We start from the raw sequence: 21,132 nt of genomic DNA, 5'->3' as shown, positions 1-21,132 counted from the left end.
TATTAGAGGTCGCCCCCTTTAGAGACTCAATGCAGATGACTATTCAAGAGTTTTTTTCCTACAGTCAGTGAACGGCTTCTACCGCCCTGCTCAAATGGGACGCATTGAAGGTGATAGTCCGGGGTCATTGTATCGAGCAGAGAGTGGGAGCCGGAGCTCCAAACACTAGAGGACTGACTACATAGCTTAGACAATAAACTGGGTAGGGCACCGATTCGGACTCCCTTCATAAAACAACTAGAGAGGAACGTCACAAAACACTGTAATTCAGGCAACGCTAGCGTTCCAAAGACTTCATCACCAAAACTCACAACGAAGAGGGCAGGGCAACTATTGGCATGGCTTGTCAACTTGACCACTAGGGGTCAACCCATCAAGCAAATATTGGCTGACTATGGACCCATCTCCTATTCACCAAAAGAGATCAATACCGTATTCCGAGAATACTACAAAAACATTATATAGTAGACCTGATTACCACACCCACACAGCGATTAATGCAGATCTCTCCCCCATATCTTTAAATAAGGTGGACCCTAAAGCACAGAGGGCATTGGGTGACTCCGTGACAATTCATAAGTTTCTGATGGCCATCAAGGAGATGGCCGGCCAGCGGAATATTATGCCGCCTTTTCTTCCGTGTTGGTCCCCGCATTGGAGACATTATATACAGACTCGCTTTGGCTGCAGATTCTCCCAGAGTCGACTAAGGAGGCACTTGTGATCCCACTCCCTAAGACTATGGCACCGGGTGCTCCAGCGTTTCGACCGCTCTCCATATTAAACATGGATTTTAAGATCTTTAAGGAGGTACTTGCCAAGCGCCTAGCACCACTTACGCAAGCCCTAATTGACCCGGACCAAAATGGGTTCATCCTGACACAGAATACCTCCCTTAACCTATGCAGATTATTCCATAGTATGCATCACCGAGAGCTAAGCCACTGCCCTAACACAACACTATTATTGATTACCCTAGAAAAATCTTTTGATTCCATTCAATGGGACTTCCTGTTTGCTGTTATATTGCATATGGGACTTCGCGAGGCCTGGGTAAATTGGGTCAGTCTGCTTTATGCTTTCCCCACAGCTAGTGTGAAAACAGGCACTATGGTGTCCTCCGAATAAAAGATCCACAGGTGCACCAGACAGGGGTGCCTAGTGTCACTCCTGTTGTTCGCACTGGCCATCAAACCGTCGGCAGCGGTGTTCTCTCTTCAGGGTCCCAAATATGGCTTGGTTGTTGGGGATAAAGACCATATAATATCCCTTTATGCAGATGACCTGCTACCCTATTTGGGGGATGGGTCTCAGGGCGGACCAACGGCAAAGTCCCTACTATCAACATTTGCAACACACTCAGGTCTGAAAGTTAACATGGTCAAAACACACCTTTTCCCATTGAAACCAGATATAGGACAACCCACACTCCCACAAAACTTAGTCTGGTCGCCTACATCCTTTAAATATTTAGGCTTCAGAATATTTAATTTCCGTGATGACCTACAAGACGCTTACCTGGTTGCTTCACTCCTGTGTAAAATTTTGGAGATCCTTAAAATTACCAATAATGGCACGGATCTCCTTTTCTAAAATGATCATGTTATCTAGATTGCTTTATTATTTTGTTTATCTGTCGATCAAGATCCCTGCTGCATGATTCAAACAACAAGTATCCCTCTTGAGGGAACTGATCTGGGAAGGCGGACGTAACAGGAGCACTGGGAGTTCTCAGCAGCACACTGGAGCGGGGAGGTCAAGGTGGCCTAGACTTCGAATTATATTACCTGGCGGCACAGCTACAGTTGGTCTCAGTGGCCAAATGGTACACATCTCAAAGAAATGGGACAACTGAGAACAACAGCCAGCCAATCTGTATTGCTAGCGAAATTGCTTAATAGTGCTGAGAAGCTTCCTCAACAGGAAAAGCTGCTGGACGCGGCCCTGTGGTGTTGAAGGAGGTGCCGGTGCCACTCCGCTGGGTCCCCCATGTACACACGGGTGTTGCCGGTAACAGGTCTTCCACAAGGTGATCCACTCATTCTCTTCACGCACACACAGCTTACATTCGGGGCCAGGGCGTGCCTGGAGACAGTGGGAGACTGCTTTCAACAGGGTATGATAATACCATTGGCAGATCTAATAGAACAATATGACCTACCACTGGGCCAATTCTTGACAGATCATGCCCGACTCAAACTTTCAGGGATTTGTAGCCTGGGAGCCGGAGACCCACTGTCTTCTAACATTAAGGACATCCAGACACCTGATAAAATGGATTTACTGTGCATTATACCAAACAGTTTTGACACCTTTGTGGACGATCAGACTGAGATGGGAGACATTACTAGAGTGGGACATAACATATGCTGACTGGCATAGAGTACTGGCCTATCCACACCAAGTATCTAGGAACACCAGACTAGAAAACACTCAGGTAAATTGCACACACAACTTACTTAACGCCCCACAAACTACAGATTATATATAGAGGCACCCCCGGAACGTGCCTAAACTGCACCTCCACAGATGCAGATTTAGTGCATAGGACATGGGGCTGTGCAGTCGCCCGTAGCTTTTGGGAGGGTGGAATTGACTGCCTGAACAACACTCTCGGCCAAGCCCTACAGTGAATAGCAGAGAGATGTTTATTACACCTATTCCCCAGACCATGCCCCAAGAAGGTAGGCTCTAGGTTTTCAGATTTAGCCCTGGTGTTGGCTAAATGCTGCATAGCGAAGCACTGGAAATAAGTGACAGGACCAGGACTACCACAATGGAAACAAGAGGTAACGTCTTGGGCCAGGGCAGAGGAAAGAGCACTGATTAGAGATGATCCACAAGGGATAAGGAGGCCACTGGCGGGACTTTGGTCTGAGATACTGGAGTTCTGGGAACAACAGGAGAGTGACACTGTCTGCCACCGGAGCTCGGACACTTCCCTCTCAAAATCCAGGTGATGGTCTGCCACACATATAGGGATGGGAACATATGTTGAGAACTACTATTGGATGCCTCGCACTGGCGATGGGAAATTGAAGGTTCAGGATATACATAGCAGCCGTACCCCCCTCCCCTAACTAACCCTCCCCCCCCCCAGACCTATTCCGCACAACCCCCATACCGGCATGTTGCAGACCATACAAACTTGCTGACTCGGAACACCTTGCAAATACTTCTTACATATAACTCCCCTGAAGTGGACCATAGTTTTTTTCTTTGTTAATATAAACAGCTGATGTCTAATGCTTATCAGAGACCTTATGATGTATCCTTTAAATTGGTACTGCCTAAGAATCAAAGATGATGCTATATCTGCTGTTTCACCTAAGATTGCATGTACTGATCTAGGATATCTCATTGTTCATATATTCTGGAGTTATGATTTAGAAATGTTAAGTTGGGTGCAGACCACATAAATGGTCGTACTGTGATTTAACTGTTATAAAAAGCAAAAGCTAATAAAAAGATTTAAAAATAAAGAAACAGTAAATCCAGAGTCCCAAGGTATGCACACAATTATATTGTTCACAATCAATAACAGACTGTCAACACTGACAATTGTAGAAAACAAAATAGTTATAATTAGTGGTTGCAAACATAGGGATCTCAATCGCACAAATGATGGAGACCAACAGACTATAAAATAGAGCACCACCTGCCCACCAAAACGGAGTTTGTTTGCTGTGAGTCAGTACCAGTGCACCCTGCAACCGGCAAAAAAAATTGGGTCAGTGTTTCTGTGTTTGAAAAGATTATTAACCTTTCCACTAAAGTAAGAATATATCCTTAAGGTTAGCAGTTTGGGCTTTGGGTCACCCAAGACGTGCATGATAGCTTAACAGCCTTCTGGTTAGCGGTAGATACCTCACAGGGTAAAGAACCAGTCTTGACAATGAAGAGGAGGATGATGATGATGAGGGGCACACTTCTACCTGACCGATAGATATGCACGCCAGCCCATAGGTGCTAACTTCTGCTGAGCCCACAAAGGCCTCTTGAATTGGGCTTGCCAGAAAGCAAACGTGGTACTAAACCACTGCAACAGCAGCAACTGCAAACGAGGAACAAAAATGATGGTGCCATGACTCAGCAAACCTGTATCAGTAAATATCTTGGGCATCTCTCCTCCGGTCTCTGGAGGGTGGCAAGAGGTCTTTGAGGTATTGTCTGCATCTCTGAACAGTCTGTGGGCTGCCACGCATGTAAGGTCATCAACAGCAATGCAGATCAGGAGTACTGAGCTCAAGGCTTGCTCTGAGCTACGTACAAGCAAGCAACACTCTAATGTTTGTGCTTTTAAAATGTGTAGCAAAGTCTATGTAGATTTGTCAACACATAAATCAGATTCTTGTCTATCGTGAGACAAGTGTGCCCAGTTTGACACAGACACCGCTCTAGGGCAGTGGTTCCCAACCTTTGGGCCGGGGACACCTGGGGGTCCGCGAAGCCTCCTCAGGGGTTCCGCGACTGCTTAAAAAATTTATTAATATTAGGTTCCAGCTATCAGTAATGACTCAGTGGGGGTCCCCGTGTTCCAATAATGATTCAGTGGGGGTCCCCAGCTCCAGTATTGATAAAATGGGGGTCCACAGAAGTCAGAAGGTTGGGAACCACTGCTCTAGGGAGTTGGGAAGCACTTGGAAGGGACCAGCACCAACAGGGCTGGAGTCAGTAACTTCCACATGCACTTCCATACACTTTTTAGATTGGGAATTTTGTTAACCTGCTGGAAATCTTAACTAATATTTAGTGAGGCAGACAAGCAAACACCTTGACCCTGCTACCGGAGCCTGTGAATACAGTCAGTAAATTATTGCAACGTTACAGAATAATGTAATTCACCAAACAGCATTTAACTTAACATGGGGGCTCTGGGTCACTAGGTAACAATAACATTAACAGCTTGTTTTTCTACATGGTGTGCCCCTTGTAACAGAATGCCTCAGGCTGTACCCAGGGCTACAGGGACACGCTTGATTTATTTGGTTTAACACTTGCCACTTAATGACGCAAAATACAATATTAAACACACAAAGGTGATGGAAAGAAGTCCATTAATTTGCAATCATTCTGGTAGCATCCCATCCCATTATTCCTTTGCCCACCCTGCCACCTCAGATTGGACCCAGCCATAAGCAAATCAGCCTTGACCCTGCTCCAATAGGAACAGTCCAGCCCACACTGCCAGGTCAGGTTCTCCTTGAACCGCAAAACAAACAACCCGAGACTGGGTTTGTCTTGGTTGGAGTTCTTCTGTCAGGTGTAGCTTGGGTGCAGTGGCACAGTGAGCATGGGACGCAGCTCTGGCAGACCCTTGAAACTTAGGGCTGTACGTTGGACACACAAAAGGTGATCGGAGGACTGCTTACAATTTGTCTAACCACAGCGAAGTCTAGGTCTCAAGCAGAGGTCATGTTTTTAGGGGAATTTCCCCTTTCGGCACACCTTCCACAGTTCCGGGGATTACTAAAAACTTGACAGCCACAGATCTAATTACAAGTGTCAACAGTGTGCCTACCTTTCTCCACCAGCACTGTCAATGCCCGATTCATAAATAAAATTCATAAGCAGGATCACTCTTTGAAAGCAAGGTTTTATTCAGCTGAATGATATGGGAGCTCTTGGAGCATCCAACAAATATCTGGCAAAAAAAACCTTTAAGAGCAGCTAGTTATACCCTGGTCAAGCATTGAAAATATATTCAACTGTTCAGTTCTTATGCATGACAAACATTTATTACACATGCAATAACTCCTTCCTTTTACACTGATAACATTTGCTAAAAACCACATTCTTCTCACTGCAGATGCAACTGTGAGAAACACTTGCAAATGCCAGAATAAGAACATAGCTCACTCCACAGTCTTCCATGGGCATCCGAGCTGAGCTCAGCAAAATATAGTAACTTATTAGTCGTTGAAACTCAAGCATGTGAGTGCACTCACGTGACACATGCAAGATTTGAGTCTGTTTGGTTTTTGCGACTGCCGCCCAGGCACTCTCAGGTTTAGGTCCAAGTCCAAAGGTATTCAGCAAGCTAGACAGATGCTCAAGCTTGTATACCAAACTAAGGACACGGATCTACTGCCAGAGCCAATGCACCCTTAAGATCACAAAGTTCAAGCCAATCTTCCACAAAGGAGTGCAGGAACATCTCCTCTGCCTAGAATGTATTGTACTAGTCAATGACTTTATAGATGACCAGGTATACCTCACTTTTTACAAATCTGCTCTGGTGGGAGAACTTTTGTCGCTATACAGTTCTAGTAATAAAGAAGTGGGAGATGTGGTTGTCCTCTGCAGGCAGCAGTCATTCTCTATCTTGCACTCACTATTCTTACAAAACTGAAGAGCTGCAAACAGCTCCGGGGAACCCTCACAGTAGATGCGAAGCAAGGTGTGACAATTGTGAATATTGCAAAAATGTTAGCTCCATGTTAGATAATATCAAAAACATAAAAATAGGCACAAAGCAGACCCTTGTCTGCAAAATACATATACCCCCACACACTTTTTAAGCACATAAATATAACTAATTGGTGTGTTCTACTAACAGCCAATTTAAATTTATAAAATGCAATGTATAGGCAAATGTCACCTATGTGTGCTTAATATATAACCCAAAGACAGCCTGCACATTTTTATTTAAAATCTATTTAAATGCAATTTTCTCTATACAAAAGTAATAATTACTATACATTCTTTGGTTTATGGTTCTATAGAGTTTGTCCTGCAAACACATTTTATTAGGATAATCCTCCAAATAGTTTTGGAGTATCTACAACATAAATTCCATGTCAATCCAGGATACACCACACTGAGTCGGGATCTAATTCAATGTATTCATGAATGTTTGGATTGGGAAGTCAGGCCAAATGTCATCTCTCAACACCGTTTTCATCCAAATACTTACATTAATATGTCAGTCCGTGGTATGGACGCTGCAGGTGTTTATTTTGACTGCCTGGATTTCCCATGCGTAAGTGATTAATATTTTGGACACATTTCGGTTTTTGGTTTCCCTTGCAGAAATCTAAGTAGGAGCCACTAGACCCCATCAAGCAGCATTCTCTTGTTACTGTGCTGGGAAAGGTATTGGGAAGGAAAATTTTATCCTGTTGCCCTATACATTCAGGTTCCCACGACTCACCTCCTAAATTCTGTGAGGAGTACTGCATCACAGGACAGATCTGATAATAACCGCCTAGACGAAAAGAGGCCTACCTTGTCAACTACTGTGTGGGACCTTGTCCTCTCTTGCATTGAGCTAAAGTATGCATCACCAAGTATGGTAACACGAGGATGCTGCTTAATTAGGGTCTAATGGCCCCTTCCTAGTTAGACAGAGTGGTGGCGACAGAGCCAAAGAAAAGCAATATATATATATATATATATATATATTTTTTTTTTTTTAAAGAGTGTGACTACAGATGAGGTCCCCCTCCATAGTGACTGATGGTGCAGAACCCTGATGACTGCAGGGTAAGCCTCAAGACACTAGTGATTCATGTTCACATTGTGCTTACACATACTGAGTGAGATTCTCTACTTAGAAGTGAACCACACATGTTTTTCACTATGAGTTTGGAGTGATTCACACTGCAAAAACTGTTTTAAGATTTCATCTTAATTTCTCTTTTATCCCATACATTGGATATATGATTACATTTTTTGTTGTTTTGTTTCCTTAGGTGCATTTGCAACATTTTGTTCATAGGTAAGACTTATTCTTACCATTTTTATATTACTTTGGTATGCCCTAAAGACAGCAGGGTTAAAAAAAATTGCCCCGATGAAGGCCCACGAACCTTCACCTGAAGACTGATTATTCTGGGTGGGTTATCCATATCAATGGCCAAAACATGTTGGTGATATTGAACGTAGGGGTGCAGTGATTTTTAACCCTATACTGTGTGACCTCATAAATAAAGGAAATATTGTGAGTACACACAGCGGCAGTTTTATCAGCTTAGTATCTGGATCTCTACAATTACCAGAACATACTTTATTTTCAGCTCCCTTTTCCCAGATATTTTTTGGGGTCAAGGCTGAGACCGCCGGGTTAGTAGTTAGTAATACCTTAACCCAACAGGATGGACTGGCCAAGAATGAAGCATGCCATGATAATGTGGGTGAGGCCTCTACATCCATAAACAATGGGTGTCTTTGGAATGAAAGAAGATAATAGGGTTAGTAATGGTTTGCAACTCCCTAATTAGGTCGTGGTGATCACGGTTTTGCCCTACTCTGGTGAGGCAGTAGTGATTGAGTGGAGACTGTGGGGCAATAGATTAGTTCTCCTACCTCTCCTTTGTAGACATGTGATTTGAATCCAAAGCTGAATCCCTTCTTACTCGCCGTTGTTGCAAATTTGCGGGTTTCTTTTCTTAAATTTTTTATGTTGTTCTTATTTGCAAATGATGCCTGGTCTAAGGGTCCTACGGCCAGCTAGCAGGCCATAAGGTTAAGAACTTTCCACCCAGGATAGTGTGCTTTGGATAGGATTGATAACCTGTTACTCGAATGTGAAGAGATTATTAACCCTAACCCTCCTTCCAATACAAAAGCCACTTCATCCCACCATGTCTATGCTGTGAAAAACAAAAAGTATTCTGTAAATGTTTGGCAAAGTGCAGACTTGTGTTTCTGCTGACTTCACATTCGAAAACAGTCAGCCTACTCTTGTTTGTGCCTCAAAGGGCATCCAAGGTGTTACAGTCAATGCACCTATCGTGTGCCAAAATCGTTACTCTGCCGTTTACTTGGAAGAAGACCCAATTATGAGGACACGCAAGAACTCTATGATTGCGGCTAACCCAGGGGTCTAGCCCATGCTGCAAAATTTGATGGATATTATTGTGGGGCTGAGGGAAGAAGTTGTAATCCTGAAAAAAGTTGTAGAAGGATTGGAAGAGGGGGGTGTTGCTATATTACACGTATTGAGCCCAGGTAGGCATCCAGAGATGGCTTTGTGAGGGTGCAAAGGAAACACACAATAACAAATACATCGGGAACCTCCCCTTTCCTGTCCAACAACCCCCTCTCCATTTGGACTATGTTCCCCTAATATCTTCGGCTCTGAATACTCCACCTCAGTGTTTGCTTAAATACTCTGGTTTTGCAGGACACCAGCCCAGGACTGCCAGGGTAGTCTTTCCAAAGAAAGTCCCTACTAGAGGGATGGAATGGGGGAATGAAGGAAGGAGTCTATGTGTGCATCCCTAGTAGAAACCTTGAGTTGCTCACATTAGGAGGTGGTTCAAAAGGACTTCTATGTTAACTATCAAGAGGAAAGGAATCAGGCAGTAGTGTATCTTACACAGGTGCCCAAACTGACTGTCCGGGCTAAAGAGGATAAGGACTCACTAATTAATGAAGTCATATATTGCTTTTGTGAGGTAAGACACTGTTTCTCCATCATTAGAAAAAACAGCACCAGAGTACAAAGGATTTTGTTGACTCAGGAATTGTTAGATGTGATGAAGGCATTCTTTCTAAACAGAGACCTAGTTGATGATTTAATGGCAACTCACTCAAGTACTATTTGCAATGCAAACTCTCAAACAGTGTTTACTTAAAGAGCCCAGATTAATGAGTTTAGCCTAGCCAAAAGTAGTGCCTGTATTACTCAGGGTAATGTCAACCCTAAGCAAACAGTTGTAATTAATTGACTGAGTTCTGAGAGCTCGCTAATTTGCGACAGGAATGTGAAACAGAGTAGTGCAAATATGACAGCTCTTGTGACCAGGTCCTTGATCTGACCTAAAGTCTTAAGAAGAAATGGAGTGGGTTTCTCTAATGATGGTTGTAATTTTATCTCTACAAAAGTGTCTGAGCAAGGGAAGAGTAAGTGGGGATCTAAAGTATTGCATTTAGTATTGGAGCCCAAAATCAACTTGAAAAGATACACACATCATTAATCCAGCTGTCAGCAACTAAAGCGGATATCTTGAACCCTATCGGATGGGCCTAAGAGCTCTCATGCTATTTGCATGTTTTGTTAAAATCTCCTGGCTGAGGTTAATTAAGGCTCTTCTAGGAAAACTGAGGTGGGCGAATTACTGGACATCGCCAGGGGAGCTGTGCTCGATTTCTAGAGCTCGGGTAAAAGAAATCTATTGGGAGTTAGTAGTCATACAAACTGTGACTGGGTCAAGGGAATACTATCACTAGAATTTATAGACACCAAACTGTCTGCAGTACGAACCAACTATTGACAAAATTACCCTCCCTCATGCATGAAAACTGTATCTCCAATTTAGATATAGAACCCTTCCTACTGATAGGTTTTATGGCAAATTTCAAGTGAACGAATAGTTGATGATCTTTGCCCAGCTGGTCTAGTGGTGCCCGAAACACTGACCCATATTCTACTTTTCTGCCCATGTTATCATAGTCTAAGGGCAAAGTGGATAGTCCCTATATGCAGAAATATGGGTACCAGGCAGTATTTAGAAGCCTTTAGATTACTTGGTACAGAAGAAAATAGAGTAGTGGTCTTTTCTATGGCCAGATTTCTGATGGGAGTTTGGATTAGGCAATCCAGGTGTTTCCACAGAAAATGACTAATTGGTATCCATGTTTAAAAGCTTTATGTCCTGCAGTACATGTTCTCCAGTGATCAAAATAAACTGGGAAATAGTTCTAAAGATTGTGAAACTACTAGTTTCCCTCTCCAGATTTCTATTGATTCATGTTGTAACTGCATGGGCCACTTCATTCAGAGGTAAATTAATATATGTTGTTACTGGCTTTTATGGATTTTAGCAGTACTGTCTGAAATGTAAGCAAACTTTTACACAAGGTACTGGTCTGGGCTGGAGCCCTTTTATCAGACCCTTTTGTGTGGAATATGATAGATTTATTATTCAAACTGTATGGCCCACGTTACACTGATATAATTTCATGTGTGTTCTTTTATTGTGCTCTAGTGGTTGAACCAAACTGGGACTATGGCATGGGGACTATGAAACCTTTTGTACACTTCCCCAGCTTTTTGACTGATTCAAGCTGTAATTGCACGGGCCACTTTATATTGAGTCAATTTATGCATGCTGCTATTATCCCTCTTTGGTCTGTAATTGCACAGCTCACTTTACACTGAGCCAATCTATTGTATGCTGCTAATGTCTCTTAAGGACCCCTCTTTCCAGTCCACTGATTACTGAAAGTTGTAACTGTGTCGGTCACCTATCAACAAGATAATCTAATGAATGCCGTTATTGTTTCTTATGGTTTTCAGATACTGTCCAAGTATAAGGTGTGTGTCACCCTGAATCCATGAGCTGGATTAACTCAAGAAGCAGGCTGGGCTTGATTTCTGTTAACCCCTTGGGAGCCCAGGATGAGCTGGTCTCTCATGAGCCACGAGGGGGAACGCTAGCGCTCCCCCAATGGCCAATCAACCCTCTCCCCTGGGCAGCGATGGAGGGGTAATCGCTTCCCCTTTGACTCCCGGGCCCCCCCGCCCCTCACCCCCCACCCTGGTCCCCAGTGGCGGCTGACCTCAAAGGCCTACCCCTCTGCACTGGAAGCCCAGCTTCCAGCACGGATCGGAGGAGAAATGCAAAAGCATTTCTCCTCCGATTACGTGGAGGGGGTGAGAGGCATAAAAGGAAAGGAAGGGCCTTTCCTCCCCTTTCATGTCTCTCTCAGCATTTCTGGGACACCCCCCACCCCAAATAAATGGGGCCAAAGTTGTTCTGCCAGTTGGCAGATGGGGCAATTACCGCCGATCCACATCCCGGGGGGGGGGGGGGGGGGGGGGGTTCAGAAAGTCTACTAGATGCCAGGGAATTGAAAAAAAAAAAATCGTTTGGTGGTGGCTACCAGCCAGTATGGGCATGGTTATGCCCCCACCCAAACTTAAGGGGGTAACAGTCTTTCAGCTTTCCCCCCCCCCCCGCACACTAAAACATCTTATCCCACGGCAAGCAAAAGGGCATTTGAATATTTGGGGTTTTGGTTTTACATTTGGGCCATGAGAGCTTGGCTAACTCTCAAAATCGTCCCACTTGGAATGGTGAGGGCTGCACTTTTTGGACTATGGGACACTGCCATGTAGAAAAATCCACAAGACCTAGGCACATCTGAAAACTAAACATCTGGGTGAGTCCAGGGAGGTGTGGTTCACATGCACCCGCACCATTTTCTTACCCACAATGCCCTGCAAGCCTCCAACTTTGCTGGAAATTACACATTTTTCCCTTATTTTTGTGATGGAACCGTTCGGAATCTGCAGGAATCCACAAAATTCCTACCACCCAGCATTGTCTCATCTATACTGATAAAAATGCTGCTGCACTTGTCAGCCTAAAAATGTTTTTTTTTTTTAAACTGCTCATTTTTACCAGCTTTGGTCCCCCCTCAATTTCGACATGTTTTTGACTCTTCCCTGTCACAGGCACTTGGCCCACCTACACAAGTGAGGTATCATTTTTACCTGGAGACTGAGGGGAACATTGGGTGGTAGGAAATTTGTTGCGGTGCAGTGATCCCACACAGAAATGTGGGAAAAATTAGAGAATTCTGGGTAAGAAAACATTGGAGGATCCACGCAAGTCACACCTCCCTGAATTCCCTTGAGTGTCTAGTTTTCAGAAATGTTGGGTTTGGTAGGTTTCGCTATATGGCTACTGAGACCAGGACCAAAAACCCAGGTTGACACCCCCGCCCCCCCACAATGACAGGTAGTTTTGCATTTGATAATTTTGATGTGTCCACAGAGTGTTTTGGGGCATTTCTTTTCACGGGCACTACGCCTACCCACACAAGTGAGATACCATTTTTATTGGTAGACTTGGGGGAATGCTGGGTGGAAGGAAATGTGTGGCTCCTCTCAGATTCCAGAACTTTCGGTCACCACAATGTGAGGAAAAGTGTTTTTTTAGCCACATTTTGAGGTTTGTAAAGGATTCTGGCTAACGGAACCTGGTGAGAGCCCCACAAGGCACCCAATCCTGGATTCCACTAGGTGTCTAGTTTTCAAAAATGCACAGGTTTGGTAGGTTTCCCTAGGTGCCAGGTGAGATAGAGGCCAAAATTTGCCACTAGGCACTTTGCAAAAAACACGTCAGATTTCAATGTAAAAATGTGATGTGTCCATGTTGCGTTTCCTGTCGCGAGCATTAGGCATACCCACGCAAGTGAGGTACCATTTTTGTGCGGGAGACTTTGGGGAACACAGAATAGCAAAACATGTGTTATTGCCTCTTGTCTTTCTCTACATTTTCCCTTCCAAATGTAAGAGAGTGTGTAAAAAAAGACATCTATTTGAGAATTGCCCTGTAATTCACATGCTAGTATGGGCACCCCGGAATTCAGATATGTGCAAATAACCACTGCTTCTCAAAACCTTATTTTGTGCCCATTTTGAAAATACCAAGGTTTCAATACCTATTTTCCACTCTATATTTCAGCAAATTAATTGCTGTATACCCGGTATAGAATGAATACCCATTGCAAGGTGCAGCTCATTTATTGGCTCTGGGTACCTAGGGTTTTTGATGAACCTACAAGCCTTATATATCCCCACAACCAGAAGGGTCCAGCAGATGTAACGGTGTATTGCTTTCAAGAATCTGACATCGCAGGAAAAAGTTACAGCGTAAAATGCTGAGACAAATTGATGTTTTTTTCACCTCAATTTCAATATTTTTTTTATTTCAGCTGTTATTTTCTGTAGGAAAGCCTTGTAGGAGGTACACAAATTACCCCTTGCTGAATTCTGTCTATTTTTCAGAAATGTTTGGCTTTCTGGGATCCAGCATTGGTTTCACATCCATTTCTGTCACTAACTGGAAGGAGGCTGAAAGCACAAAAAAATAGTAAAAATGGGGTCTGTCCCACTAAAATGCAAAAATTGTGTTGAAAAATTGGGTTTTCTGCCTTTTCCGAAAGCTGGGAAGGTTGTGATTTTAGCACCGCAAACCCATTGTTGATGCCATTTTCAAGGGAAAAAAAAAAAAAACACAAGCCTTCTTCTGCAGCCTTTCCCCACCCCCCCATTTAAAAAAAGATTTATTTGCTGTATTTTGGCTAATTTCTTGTTCTCCATCAGGTGAACCCACAAACTCTGGGTACCTCTAGAATCCCTAGAATGTTGGGGAAAAAAATGACGCAAATTTGGCATGGATAGCTAATGTGGGCAAAACATTATGAGGGTGTAAGCGCGAACTGCTCCAAATAGCCCAAAAAAACAGGCCTGCCACCTGAGGGGGAAAAGGCCTGGCAGCGAAGGGGTTAAATATACCCTCACCCAGTTGCTAATGTGATTTAATCCTTATTCTTAAATCGGGCTGCCTGTAAGCCCCTTTTATTGTATTTATGTATGCAAGATTTATCTTTATTATGTTTTATGTATTTTATGTGAAATATTTATTGTGCTGTACTGTAAATAAATAACAAATTTGATGATGATAATACTCCCGACTGGACCCACAAGTAAATACATTTTTTGTGACACAGAATGAAACACCACATGAAGATAAGCATATTATCTGAGTCAATTATGCTAGAGAGCCTTCTCTGTGAGCAAAGAAACTACCTGCGGAGTCAAAATCATTAATCTTATGTGTGCAATGGAGGAATTCATGGACTTCAAATCCAGCACCGTCATAAGCCTCTCATTACTATACTCCCTAAATAAGTGAGTGTGTTCATTTTCCCCTCTGATAAGGCACTTGAACCATTGGCTTTTTTGGCACCTTATTCAACAATATCTGCCTCTTATCTTAATTTCTAGGAAATGTAGTCACACAGAAACAACCTGGAGGAAACGAGTGAAACATTGTTCAGTATCCTTCCTGGATAAACTGCTATTTGTCTTTGACTGACATTCTCCCACACCAATAGAAAGAACTTCAGCCAACTGCCACTGGCAGAAAACATGTTGATTAGTCAGGACTTAGAAGCTGACCATAGTTGGTTTGTCCCATTGGACTGGTGCACCTGGGCTTTTTCTGAGCTAGAGACACCACTGCCATCTCCCCTTCCACAAAAGGGATCATTCATGACTTTAAACTGAAACGTCGGCCCCAAAGAATTTACAAACTCAAAAATACCTTCCTCTTGATGACAGCCTCTCTGTAACCATAAACCTCCTATATTCCTCTACCCTTTTAGTCATGGTATATAGCTGTTATCAAATAATATAGTCCCTGAAAATTATATCTTCATCAAACAATCTGCCGGGCTGACTGCCTTCTAAGACCTCATCCACAATTGTTGTCTCGCTGCCACCAACGATCTAGCTGCTGCCACACTAAGAGTTATTGACTACATCAGATAAGAAACAAACTTGCTGCTCCATAATTGCCAGTATTGAAAGACATTTGCCCCTTGTTCCACAAGCCCTGCTAATCCTTGAAAATCCTTAATCAAAGACTGAAATGCATGGCTAAAGTATACTGCGACCGTGATAAACAACAAAAAAACTTTAAGCGACATAAGCTCTCTTTATTTCCAGCTGATACAATAATCTAAAGCTGCATAAGCTCTTTTAATTGCCAAATTCATCCTTTTATCCATTGGATGAGATGGTACAGAGTTCTCTGAAAATATAGTGCTCTCAGTTGATAGAGCAACCATATGCTCTCTGTTGATAGAGCAACCATATGCAAGTCAATGTTAACAAAAGCAGGAAAGTAATCTGAAAACCTTCCTCAGAGTTATGCAGAAGTGAACTCTGGGATCCCTTTTTCTGATAATGACAAACGAAATAATCAGATACCTCCAACATTAAGGCTTCTAGAAAGGCTATATTATCACTAATATGATGCAAAACGTCCTTAATCCCTACTCCCTGGATAAATGTTTCCCTGATTTCCTCTTTTTGTATGTCCTAATCATTAGGGTCTTAAGGGTATATTGGGCCTTCCTGGGTTAAGAAATATCCTGTGCCTTAAAGGCAGCTGCCAGAGCCAAAGCAACTATGCCCTGAATGTCACTGAAAGTTGAGACCCACTTAAGAGTCTTCCCCTCAGCATCAAAAGGCTTCTCCTTCTCAAAGCTTAGTAGCACTCTTCATGTGCTTGCCCATCACACTTCACCAACAGCAAGAACAACCAAACAATGAATAAATGGACCCCCTTTCATTCCTGCTTTTTTGTGTTTGGTAAGCAACTTTTATCCCAGTGCTTGTGAGACTCTACTTTATTTTTCCTGTTCTTTTCCACCAAGTGCTTAGGCTGATAAGAATGTACTCAGACGGCAGGGAATGGTCATGTTTTGAATTGGCACCTTGGGATTGCGGCCAAGTCCTAATGTGTTAATTTCAAAGCTGGCCCAAAGCGATCAGCATTTTTTTTCAATAAACTTCTGCAGGGAGAAAGAGGTACTAGACTTTTCCTCTCTTGGTTGTTCAAAGTATAAGAGGCCGAGGCCCGATGGACCGGGGGCAGAGTGTGTTTGCAGATCTCAGGCATATCCAGGATGTTGGAGTGTGTCATCCTTCCCATGAGGATAATTGATCTCTCTCTCCTCGGTCGATTCTGGGATCTGGCGATCTGATACTGAATAGGAGGGAGATGAAGCAGTTTTGCCTTTTCCTCATGGTGATGCATATTTTTTCATTCATTATTTGCTTTGCATTATAATATAGATACATATATTTGCTGTGTATATTGCAGTGGAGAATCATTTGAGTATGTTTTCACTTCATTGCTGTGACCATTTTTAAACGTGTGCTTTCAGCATGCTAATCTTCTTTTAGGAACCTTGCGTAGTGCAATAATAAATGTCTTCTTTGGACTAAGAAGCGCATTCCTGAGATTTTTGTCAGTGCATGAGTGTTTCAGCTCAGTCATTAGTGAAGCAAAACACACCTCTACCTTGGATTGCATGATGACGCCATTACAAGTACCCCACAATGGAGAAGCAACACTCATATTTATTGACTAATACAATCATTCATGAAGCTTGTACTTTAATTATGTGTCATTCAATTGTGTCATATGATGGGATTCTTTCTTTATAATATAATTCAATTTGATCAAATGGGAAAAAGAAATTTAAATCTTCCTATTTGCAAAACAGACTATTTGTTGATCATTCTTCTTCCACCCTTAGCATATACAGAACACGCAGCCCAGCCTTAAAAGGCCTAAGGACAGTGAAGGCTTAAAAGCCTGAGGACTGCTGATATCCATTGGTAGATTTGTTCTTCAGTACAGATAACACTTAACTGGCATATTTTAATGCTATGTTCCACTCAACTTTAGGGAGAATGAGAAGATGAATAACCTTTAATTAGCCTATGATCAATACGATCCCTGACAAAGTCCCAAGAATGGACGAAACACGTTGGAAAGTGACATCATACCAGCTAATTGAGTAACACAGAATTAAAGTTTAAGCTTCATGAAAGATTGTATTAGTCAATAATGATGAGTGTTGTTTCTTCATTTTGAGATTTCTAATAAAATTGTTTGGAGATTTGAGGTAGTCCGCTTGGAGTCAAGCACCTATTCTTAATAGCAGAAACTTTAACCTGTGAAATGCTGTACTGCTGCAACTACCATCAAACATGGTTTTCTGCAATTACAAGTGTCATTACACATAACAGTAACAGAGAGAGCTCTGTTTATTTGGCTCATGAGCCAAAACTCTCATAATCGAAAAGCGGACCGCTTTGCTGGTGAAATAAATAAATATATATCTGGCTTAGCTATGACAGAAGCTCTTGAATCAATGGCACTTAACCACCTGAATGGGTTAGCTGGAGCAAGACCTCTTACTTTGTGGCAATACAATTTTATGGGTTCTCTAAAGCAGACTGTGTGGTAAATATATACATATGCAAAGAAACAAAACTTCAGTGTCAGGTACGTAAAAAGAAAAAAACAATAGGAGAGGGCATATGCCAGGAAAGAAAGTGAGGCAATTTTGGAAGAATGAGAAACTGATTATTTTAAACTTGTTGACTAGTCTGATAACCGAAGCTTCACTTATAAACTTAGGACTGTGATGGGGGAAGGAGGATGAGGAGGTAACGCTGTGGTTAAAGGTCAGTAGAGAGAGCGGCTGTGTGTGGGGTGGCATAGAGAAGGGGAGGCAGCCTTAGGAAGCACATACAAAAGGACAGAGTGAAAAGAGAATGACAACAAAGAAGGAGATCATATGTGAGATATGTAGAAAGGGGTTATGACAGATGTAAAGATGAAGAGAGACAAGTGCCTAACAATGGAAGGTGTTGTGAAAGGAAGTACAAGCACAATTGAGGCACTCCTAAGACCACTACCACTCTTACGGTCCTCAGTAACATAAAATTCACTTGGAGGCACACAAATTCTGGAAAAGGCTGGGAATGCTATGTGTGAATCATATGTATTTTAATTCATATATTTTAAGCTATACCATTAATTACATTGACTAGTCCTCTTGGAAAGGTATTGTAATGTTGATTTTTTTACCAAGTTGTTTTTTTTTAGAGCCCCCCTCCCCCTTCACCTTGTTCATCTCACTTAATGCACAGAGTACAGGATTACTTTAGAAGGCTCTGAAATAATATTTGAGCAGTTTCTTGTAGCATTTAGTGCTTTACATCTTTATTGAAAGCAGAGAAAAAAATACCAGTTGTCGCTCGTTTTTACTTTGCTGGTGGAGAAAGATTAAGTTATGCCTAGTGGCAGTTTTGGCTCATCTAAAATAGTACAGAACGTTTTTATGCCTGCTGCAAATGACGTCTACTATGTACATCACAGAACAGTATTTTATGTGCATAGCTCAGTGGGTTATTACTTTTCTCACAGAGACCCCTTTGTTACTGTGAAGTTCATAAATTACAATCATAATTTAGCAGAGTGAGCTAGGAAGTGCCCTCAGAGAGCAGCATACAAACTGCATGGTACAGGTTTGAAAGTTATGTTTTTGTCAGAGTCTTTCATTATCCTAATGTTGCTAAAAAGAGTTTGTTGGGTTAGAAATACATTCTCATTAGTAAAGCCAAACCTAAATACGGTGTTACGTTCTGAATCTTGTGTTTGTGCTTCTCCAGGCAAAGTACTCTTACCAAAATGCCTACCAGTATGGATGACATGAAACCTACACCTTGCGGCCCTCTTTACTCTTGTGAAATATTTCCTATACATTGATTTACACGTATGATTCATGGTCTCTGTATTTATGTGTGATGTAAAGTGTTCCAACACTACAGAGGCGTTATAAAACAAATTAAATACATGTGAGACAGCGACTATGGAGCGATGAGGGGGCACTGTTAGATGGGGATAGTGCGGAAGCCACTGAAAACCCCCAATAAATATTGATAAATCCTGGTGCACTGTAAGGTCATTGTTTACTTTAAAAGCTAGTACAATTGAATACATAATGAAAAATGTGTTGCAGAATGAGCCATTTTTGCCAAGATTTTCATGGGGGAGAACTTCCCAAAACCCTCCTTGTAGCGGTCAGGCTCGCTCTCTAAGCAGCGTATAGGGGCAGACAAAATTTAACAGGGTTGCTTTGGGTTCCCCTGTAGACTTAAACTCAAACCTCCGGTCTGGCGTATTTCCGTCTCTCACCTGCTTAAGATGGTCCAGGAAGCCCACGTCCCAGCTATCATCGCTGTCGCTACTTTCGCCTCCTCCTGCTATTGCAAACAACCTGCTTGCTCCCTTAGCCGCCATTGTACTCCCCAGCCAGATGGACCCGCTATGGAGGAGCGGGCGACGTCATCCGTCCACGCTCGGAAGGCAGCTGCTAAGGCGTAGGTCAACTCCAAGCCCGTACGCGTAGGCGGGGCCAGCCCCACGGAGTTTCAGCTTAGAGTAAAGACGTGGCTCGAGACAACGTATTTCTGTTTCCAGCTTGTCTCAGCAATTAAAAATCGCTTCTCTAAACTAGAATATTTGAATTGAGATGTACTTGCTTCGCCGGAGAGTCCGATTCATTGCAGTTGACTTTGTAGAAGCATTTTCAGTAACACTCTATATTTTCATCCTGGTGTGCAGATGTTTCCTCCAAAACGCATTCTAAGTCCAAATATGAGATTTTTCACCAGTCCCAAGTTCAGTTTGACAGTGTGAACATTCTGATTGACATAACCTGACCTTAGGTCATGTTGAAGTTCCACAAGGGTCCTTTACTATATTTACTGTTGCTTTTTGACACTGACGTCTGCAGGTTCTTCTGGAACATTTAAACGTTTTTGAAGAACTTCTGAGCTGTTTATCTACATTTCCTAATTTTTGTAGTATTTAGTTAATGCCACTTTAATCTGATTCTATAGCCCTGTTTGTATGAACCTGGAAAACTTGGCAGGGCTGTGCCTGCTCTGTGCCATAGCTATCAGGGAACTGACCTCGATAAACTTGAGTTCACCCTGACACCAATTGTGATGAATCCTTGAGGGTGGCAGTTGCCCACCCCAAATAATCAATTTTCCTACATACTATAAGTCAGCCTTAGTGCAGAGGCTACCGTTTGGCTTATCTTTGAAAACACTGCCTAGCATAAACTATGCTCTGCAGATACGCAAGGGGTGAATGGTGTAACTGTCCCAGGGAGTTTGCTTTTGCAGAACTGTGCTTTGGGACAACAGAACATCAGAATGCAGGGGATGCACCACTTCTATGTTGTGCTTATGGGCTGTGCAAGTCCTTAGTGCAGCACATCTTAGTCCTGGTCCTTAGTAAGTAAACTTACAAGGGGACGAGTATAGGCCAATTAACCTTATGGATCGCATGGAGTATCCTAGCTATGCAGTGATCAATGAACATCAATTATCAATGTAATCAATCAATAACCACTAAGAGAGTCATTAAGCATGGAACTGTTAAAGCGTCCCTTTATGACTAATTTTTACACATTGGGACTCGTTTTAGGCCAATTAATCTTTTGACCCTGTTGGAAGACACCTTAGGACGAGATAGCTAATCAATATGTCAATCAATATGTCAATAATATTATCAATATTTATTACCACAATGCATTTCACCTTAGTTAATGACATTTAGTTAAACGAAAGACACCACCATGACCCTTCAGTCATGAATAACCACACCAATTTATTATGAATTTTATGATATTTATTTCCTATTGGTTACAATACTACTAGCAAGTTTATTAATCTCAAGACCAAGAAGCACAATAGCATAGTCACAATATGGCAACTCTGATAAGATTTTATCA

At 42.4% G+C, this 21,132-nt stretch overlaps 1 protein-coding gene across 1 annotated transcript in view; it reads right to left on the bottom strand.

Annotated features, from left to right (window-relative positions):
• Positions 1-19,739, bottom strand: part of ASZ1 (ankyrin repeat, SAM and basic leucine zipper domain containing 1) — a 995,454-nt gene extending 975,715 nt beyond the window's left edge. The window contains exon 1 of the mRNA XM_069228909.1: positions 19,524-19,739. Coding sequence (XP_069085010.1) covers positions 19,524-19,628 — 105 coding nt within the window. The 5' untranslated portion in view covers positions 19,629-19,739. The remainder of the gene's footprint in view (positions 1-19,523) is intronic.
• Between the last annotated feature and the right edge of the window lie 1,393 nt (positions 19,740-21,132).

The sequence above is a fragment of the Pleurodeles waltl genome, chromosome 4_1 (genome assembly GCF_031143425.1).
Source record: "Pleurodeles waltl isolate 20211129_DDA chromosome 4_1, aPleWal1.hap1.20221129, whole genome shotgun sequence".
Taxonomy (NCBI): domain Eukaryota; kingdom Metazoa; phylum Chordata; class Amphibia; order Caudata; family Salamandridae; genus Pleurodeles; species Pleurodeles waltl.
Note: the sequence above shows the minus strand (reverse complement) of the source record. Positions and strands in the feature narration are given on the sequence as shown.